At 48.2% G+C, this 7,863-nt stretch overlaps 1 protein-coding gene across 1 annotated transcript; it reads right to left on the bottom strand.

The window, feature by feature from the left end:
• Nucleotides 1-709: 709 nt before the first annotated feature.
• Nucleotides 710-6,844, bottom strand: npas4a (neuronal PAS domain protein 4a). The gene is made up of 8 exons (XM_044362814.1): nt 6,204-6,844; nt 5,614-5,777; nt 5,417-5,519; nt 5,012-5,321; nt 4,771-4,880; nt 4,456-4,591; nt 2,549-4,332; nt 710-2,429 (listed from the first exon to the last, which is right to left on the bottom strand). Exons 1-8 carry the CDS (start codon nt 6,376-6,378, stop codon nt 2,401-2,403), a joined length of 2,811 nt encoding a protein of 936 aa, XP_044218749.1. The 5' UTR covers nt 6,379-6,844; the 3' UTR covers nt 710-2,400.
• Nucleotides 6,845-7,863: the final 1,019 nt, after the last annotated feature.

Here is a 7,863-nt window from a genome sequence, read left to right as displayed (position 1 = left end):
ATCTATCATGATTTTCAGAAAATGGGTTATGTATGTGTTTTTCTGTGTTTGTTATTTGGTCCAGTCCTCCATCCTGTGGGGATAGAGCATCAATTTGTCCCACATCCCTCTTTACTGTACCTCTAAATTTAGCCTCCTCTCACTCTTTCTTTGTCTCCCCTCTCTCTCCAGCCCTCCCCTCTCTGAGCCTTCTGAATGGAGGCTGAGAATAGATGGGAGGCTGTTTCAGTCCGAGCTCTTGAGCAGGAATGCCTATATATGGAGTCTTACACCACACCGAGCGCTGATAGAGTCGCAGGTACATCGAGTGAATGTGAGAAACTGTGATTTGTAAAGAGGGGTGGTGGGGGGGTCATATGCCTACTATCGTGTGTCTCTCTGTGTGCGTGTGTGTGTGTGTGTGCATCATCATAAGTGGGAGGCCAACTTTGTGTGTGCCTGTGCGTGCGCATGCTCGCACGCAAAAAAACCTCGACGCCAAGTGTGTGCGTCAGTCTGAGTCAGATAGTGTCTCATTCTGTCTCGTCATGTGTGTGCGTCAGTGCTGTTGCTGAGCGAAACTCGCTCCAGGGGAAGAAATGGAGGAGAGTGTATGGGAGGGAGGAAAAGAGGCAGGGATGGTGGGATGATGATGATGGTGGTGATGATGATGATGATGAGGCTGAGGGAGGAACAGGGGGCTTGACTATGACGACACAAATGCATCAGCCGCATTAAGTGCACTTTAATATAAATGCATTTGTATGACAACCAAATACACTTATAAGCAACACAATAGAACACTGGTCCACAATGTCCATTCTGCAGTAAGTAAGATGTTTTGAATATATTCCATCTTATGCAATAAAAATCTCTGTCTTATATATACAGACCAATAACAGTTTCATACAAATGTACAAATGTGTACAACCTTTCTGAAAAGAACATATGCCTATATCCACAGACATAATGCATATGCATTAACATCTTTTTCAAATATCACACATACAATTATATAATTTTACACATGTATATTAACTTAGCCTTTAATAGCTAGAACGTAGGAATCAATCCTTTACTTGACCGTAGACAACTCTACGTGAGCATGTCGACACCATGGGAATAGTACCATTCTCAACCCGTGTCGCTTGGTAACTGAATAGAAATAGCACCCCATCCCTATTTTCATTTTTTAAAACAAAACTTTTGTATTCTAACCCCTCTCAAAAAAGAAGAATCGCGCATTCACATAGTCAATTGTGCCTCACTACACCGCACTCCAGTGGAGCAACGATGTAACTGTCCATGTTGAATGGACATGGATAAAGAGTTCAGAGTTCAGCAGGTCAGGGCCATTTCAGGCACACAGGAGCCGCTATAAGCTGCCAGCATTGCAAATATTGATGCTGCAAGAATATCCAGCTGACTGCCTTCAGGCCAGGAGTGACCTGAAGAGCCCACATTCAGAGTCTAATGTACAGTACAGCGTAGCAGTGGATTTGTGGCATGATCAGAGCTCCGGCAAACTTCCAGACAATCTCTTGTTTGGTGTTACATCTCGTAAAGCAAATGGACACCTTCAACATTCTTGAGATCATCACATGCCAGGATCTCTTTACATGTTTTCTTTTTTTTTTGTTTGCACATCACATTGATACACAAGATTTTAGATGGAGAGATAAATATGAAATGTTAAAGGTTTTGAAGCCGCAAACTCAAAGCTCAAAGTATCTCAGGTTTTAAGTTGTATACTGTTTGAGTTTTGATGCAACCTTTAAGGCTGTGAGGAAGGAGTGCAACCAAATCAGAGCTGAAGTGGCTCTGAAGACTGTAAAGAGTTCTAAGCAAGAAATCTTTCTTATTTTGATGTATTGATAGATAGGGGTCATCCTAAGGATGTAAAAAATTTGTAAACATTTGACTTCTAATACATTTGAGGTTTGGGTTTGCGTTGCTGCATGTCAGGCAAAAGTGCTATAATTCATCTCCCTATTGAAATAGCAAGAAATGTTTGTTTTTTTTGTTCACAACTGATTTTTCACTATGAGTGAATACAAATGCGTGTCTGGAAGTTAAACAGCGCTTACAAGTTCAGAGAGGTTGCTCTGTCTGATCATATCTGAAGCTTGTGTTACAGAGAAGCTGAGAGATACCACATGGACTCAAAACCCAGTCAGTTATGAGTCCATACGGTTGCACCATCATGTAAATGTTGCACCAGTTTTGCAGTATACAGATTAATGACTGAACAAAAATATAAAGCCAATCTTTGTTCTTAGGAGACATGTAGGAGTTAAAGTCCTTAAGTTGTATATACATTATGTATATTTATACACTTAATTATTTTTTACTTTTCAGTAAAAGGGGCTCCACAAAATATGACAATATGCCATACTTAATGAAGTAAGTCACAGACTTATTTTAGAACGGAGGAACACTTCCACTCCCATCTGAAATGTAAAACAAGGAAAAGAGAGAAAGAAGTTAGTAATGCACTTTTAGAAAATGTTTCTCACTTCATTTAACAAAAATGTACTAAAACTGAGGGAAAAAAGAGGCTGAGTCTTACCTTTGTGGAAGCACTGTGGAGATGGATGACATTGGAGTTGATACAACTCAGGTTGTTGCCCTAAGCCAGGGGCGATCGAGGCACCTGCCCCAAACATGGGTTCCAGAACGGCCAGTTCCTCCAGGAGGGACTGAGTGCAAGACACGGCGGGCATGGGCGAGGCGATGGGCGTGGAGGTGGCGGAGCTGGGGGAGGCAGTGAGAATGAGGGGAGGGGAAGCTGGGATGGAGGAGCAAGAGGACACAGGAGATAACACCACCTCGATCTCCATTGCTTCCTCCGCTAGCCCCTCCCCTTCCGCCTTTGCCCCGGCCGCAGCAGCCACAGTCGCCCCGCACCCAGCCGAGGAGTTACATTGCGCCGATTGGACGCTACAGAAGTGGCCCACTCCCTCAAACTGGGAGGGTTGGCGCCAGCACACTGGGGTTTGAGGAGAGATTGGGCTGGAGGGACTGGGCATAGGGGAGGATGAGGGAGAGGGGGAGGAGATGCCGGAGGACTGGGGAGGAGCAAAGTCGTCTTGGATGAGGGTTTCTAGGATGCTCTCTTCAAACAGAGAGTCATCATCATCGAGGAAGATGGGAATGTCCAGACCTCTCCATGCTTTGATGGGATAAAACTCCCTAAGCATGTGGACTGAATCAACATCAGTGGTCTCTATGGCGGGAGACAGGAAGGGGGAGGGAGGGGAGGATGAGGGTGACATGGAGGGAGGAGAGAGTTTGGACAAGAGTGGATCCAGGTAGAATCCCTCTGCTAGTGAGCTGATATGCTGAGCTAAGAGGGAGATTTCTGCCCTCTCCTTCTCCCTCTCTCTCTCCAGGGAGAAAAAGGAGAGGCAGGGCTGTTTACCGGGTGATGCCTCAGGGGTGAGAAGGCCCTCAGGGGGACACTGGAGGGGCCCTAGTGGCACATCTACATACAGAGGACCCCGTACCTCGGGAAGGGTCATCACTGTACAGTCGCCATCTCCGGGGCTGTCAGGTGTAGGGGGCAGTTTCTCATAAAGAGAGCCACTGCAGGGATCGACAGGGAAGAGAAGGTCAGTGGTGAGGTTTGGTAGTGCAAGGGGGAGTTTTGTAGACAGGGTGGTGGGGGGAGCAGGGCTGGAAGCGGTAGTTGGTGGGGCTGTGGAGGAAGCTGCGGGGGCCATGGAGGTGGTGGCAGTGGCCGTGGTAGCAGAGGGAGGAGGAGTGGTAGTGCCAGTGGGGTCAAAGCTGAAGAGGGGTTCACCAAATGGGAAGCTAGCCCCTCCAATCTGTGGTGTGTAGGGTGGTGTGCACACAAACTCTTTGGTCTGCTGAGCTTGTGTGGTGGGCACAGGAGGGAGAGGCAGGGGGAGAGCTGGCAGTGGAGGTTCGAGCTGGAAGGAGGGCGGCAGGAGAATGTTCTGGGTTAAAAAGTCTAAGTCTGCTACTGTTTCAACAGTGACTGGAGTGGGAGAGGAGGCAGCTGAGGGGCTTTCAGTTGGATGCTGCTGAAATAAGCTTTCTTCCTCCAGAGAGGAGATACTGGAGCGAGGGTCACCCTCCAGCCTCATGGCCTCAGCAGTAGAGCTCCCTGGTTCATCAGAGGAACCAACGCTGCAGCCAGCGGTGCTGAAGTCAAAGGACTGGGCAGATAGGCCACTGCTGCCAGGGGTGAAGACCTGGTCTGGGCTGGAGAGGGTTTCTGGGGACTGGAGGCTCAGACCCTCCTGTTGGGAGGTACCAGAACTCAGAACCAGGGTCAGCTGGGTCTGCTCTGAGCTGAGCTGCTGACGCACTGACCAAGCCTCAGACTCACTGAGAGATAAAAGGAAAAAGAGGAGAAACATTGAGTTAGTCTTGTGTTTTTGGCTGTTTTTTTATCAGTGTTTTGTTTCCAAATTAATGAGTCCTGTGCAATTTTAAAAAGGCAGTACATACCTGATGATGTAGTTGTTGCTGCTGATGGGGATTTCTCCAGGCTGCAGCTGGAGCACCATATAGAGCCAAACCCACGACTGGTCTTGAGCTTGCACACGCACCACCATTTCAGCTCTGCCCTCCCCTCCTTCTCTCACTGTTGAGGAACAGTCACAGCACAAGTTGGCATCAGTTTGTTTTGTAATCCTATTAATCATCATAGTGTTTTTCACTGTGTGGATGTTGCCAGTAGGCACAATGTGTGTAACTGTGTGGGCATGCATGGTTGTAACGTGGTGTGTGCTGGTAGGTATGTGTGAAGAAGAGTACACTTACATAGGCTGCGATGCTGAGCAGAGGCATGTGACAGATCCTGTGGGTGGAGGAGGCTGTACCAGGAGCAAGAGCGTAAAGCTGTCACATCAAAGCCAAGATAGGAGCTCACACTGCAAGGGAGAGTGGGTGGTTGATGTGTTAGCAGGATCATGTTTTACCCCTTTAGTTATTACATACACAGATTAACCAGTTCATATTGAAGCAACAAGTGGAAGATAGGACGTTTTTTGTGGGAACTCACCTATCCTGGGCAGCCTGCAGCCTCATGTCCCGGCCGTGCTGGGAGTGGAAACAGGCCAGGAACAAGTTGGTGTCAGTCAGGGGAGGGGTAGAGGTTGACTCCCTCTCTGCCCCGGGGCCGGAGCGGGTCGGGTGGGGCTCCAGAGGAGAGCAGAAACACACCCAGACAGGGTTGGAGGTCCAGTAGGACCCGGCAGCAGGAGCGGAGGAGGGGGGGGAGAGGCAGCGAGCTCGGATCAGAACCAGCTTGTTCCCAGCACTCTGCCTCCGCACGGACTTGGAGGTGTTGAAACGACAGCGGAAGAGACGATCTGCAAAGAGGGTGGGAGGAGATTCATTAAAAATCATACTCAGGGAAAAATATCTTAATTCTTATGAATTCCATATATCATCATATTCGTCTTACCCGTTTCAAGTGATGTAGAGGTTGACAGGTTGGTCCTCATGATTAAGTGGTCTGAGGCGTCGATGATATCATACACACTGTCTCCCTGTGCCACAAGATCCACCTGAAAAAATGCAAAACGTTATTTATGAAGCCCAGAGTAGAGCTTAAACACGTCTTTACTAAATACTGGTTAAATCAGAATTGTGTAAACTCACCATGGAGTGTCCGAGGTGTTCGGTGACGCTCTCTGACAGGTACAGGAGCTTCCCTTCCCCAGTCAGCAGCATCAGAAACCCCGGCAGCGCCTGCATGAACTCCGACAGTTCGTTGAAAGACAGAAACAGTGAGCCCTCCTCAACACCAGCAGCAGTTCCCGCTTCTAGAGAAAAGATAAATGGGAAGGAAAGAACACAAAGGTGCTACATTTGTTAATAAAAGGTGGCTCTGATAAGTAAGAACATATTATACCTGATCCCCGCAGTAGAAAAACAGTGTCTGCAGTGTGTTTCAGCACCATGGACAGCGGTGCGGCTTATTATCTGGTGCTAAAACGTTTCAGCACCATGGACAGCGACTATTGCTACTTAAACGCATTTATCAGCTTCCACATTGGTCATTAACGATAAATGAATGGCATGTAGCTCAATATGTTATCAAAAATCCGATTTATATTAAGACAATTGCTTGCGGTGTCACTGAAACACTTGTTGATTCCACCACTATGAGGAATTGCAGTCAGTTTTTGCAGCAGTGCTACAAGAGACTCATCAACAGGTCGTTATATTCAGAGTACATTCGCGCTTACCTTGAGTAAAGAAGACGGATTTCCTGGTGTACATGCAGGCAAGTGACATGATGTGCAGGTATGAGAGCCGCGCTTTATCTGCCTCGGATATGGGCAACAAGTCCTTCAGGTTCCGGATCTCGGCGTTGATCTGGTCCCGTCGAGCCTTGGATGCTCCTTTGGTTGAGCGGTACATTGTGGCCGGTTGTTGCAGTGAACTATCGGAAATTCCTCCAGATGTGAGTTGCAGAGTTGCGAGCGGAGTGTTGTTTAACGTCGTGCCTCGGCTGAAGTCGGGGTGCCCTGTCTCCGAGGTGTGTTAGGAGACAGGTTGTAAAAGTGGTGAAGCTCTGAGGTGTGTTATTGGACTTTCATCTCAGCTAATTTTGTTTTTCGTCCAGAGCAAGGTTTAAAAAACCTTCTCCTGTCCTGTCTCCTTCTGCTTTAGTTCCGCCACAGCGTCCAGCTTGGATGTTGGACCGGCTGCTGGATGTCTGTCCCCCCTTTCGGAGTGCAGGTGAATCGGCGGCTGTGGTAGCCGTCTCTCGCACAGAAGTCCGGAACCCGTAAATCTGGTTGAGGGACTCTGCTCGCCGGTCACTTATATAGCCTGGGACTCCGCCGGAGTAGGGGGGCTCCCAACGCACCAACACCGACGTAAAACGGAGGGAGGGGGGTGGAGAAAAAGGGGGGGCCGAGGGGGGATAGATATGTCTCATATCAGTGTTCGCAATGGTGAAACTCTCCCCCTCCCTCTCCCGTGCCCTCTCCTTTCGGTGACTCTGCCTCGACGTCAGCTCTTCCCTCTACTCGGTGATGACGTCGGGATGAAATCGGGAGCTCCGGCGACGCAAAAAGCCCGATTTGGACAAAACCGAGTAAGGGGAGGAGCAAGCGTAAAACGTAAACGGAGTCACCGGACTCCGGTGTATTGGAGGAGGAGGAGGAGGTGGAGGAGGGGGGTGCAGGAGGTGGGGGGGATGGGAAGACTGGGTTGCGTACGAAAGAGGTCTCTGTGTTTATATGTCTGGCACCTGAGGTAGGCTACCTGTCACTGTTTGCCCCGGACCTGTCAGTAAACACGGCAGGTGCTTGTTAGGTGCGATTCATCAATTCATTTCGAGCACGTTTATGCTGTCAACATCTTAAACATGTGAGACGGATCGTGCTGCATGTCACACATTGTACCGCAGAGCTAAACACAACATGCTCAGTCACCGAGCTGCTGTTACAGGAGGCGGATATGGATGCTGAGGCTGTTTCACATCGCTCCGTCTCTCCGTCGCCTTTTATGAATGGAAATCAGTTGAAAACAATAATGACTGCATAAACCTACACAGAAATTTTCCGATAGCTGCCAGTTTTTCATGCTGTTAGACATGAATGTGACGCATCTCCCGCTCCTTCGCCGCATTTTCATATTTTTTTTCTTGTCGTTCAGAAAACCTCTGGCATAACGTCCTTATTTCAAAATAGGACACGAAATACACTGAAATGACAGTTAACAGGACGAGATATTCATAGAGAAACTCTGAATGAATGCTGTGGAGGTGAGTTTTGATTTTTGATAATGCCTTCATTGCATTGTAGAATAAAAAAACATGTTATCACAAAAAAAACCTGCCAGACACTCTTACTGGTCAACCAGCTTGACCAGTAAGGCACCAGTAGGCCTGATATG

This window comes from Thunnus albacares, chromosome 10 (assembly GCF_914725855.1).
Source record: "Thunnus albacares chromosome 10, fThuAlb1.1, whole genome shotgun sequence".
Taxonomy (NCBI): Eukaryota; Metazoa; Chordata; class Actinopteri; order Scombriformes; family Scombridae; genus Thunnus; species Thunnus albacares.
Note: the sequence above shows the minus strand (reverse complement) of the source record. Positions and strands in the feature narration are given on the sequence as shown.

Bases quoted from the DNA above. Each gene is read 5' to 3' on its own strand.
- npas4a (XM_044362814.1), bottom strand. From the start codon at position 6,378: ATGTACCGCTCAACCAAAGGAGCATCCAAGGCTCGACGGGACCAGATC. The intron at 5,520-5,613 runs GTGAGTTTACAC...GCATTTTTTCAG, and splicing joins AACACCTCGGACACTCCATG to GTGGATCTTGTGGCACAGGG. The intron at 5,322-5,416 runs GTAAGACGAATA...CCCTCTTTGCAG, and splicing joins CTCTACATCACTTGAAACGG to ATCGTCTCTTCCGCTGTCGT.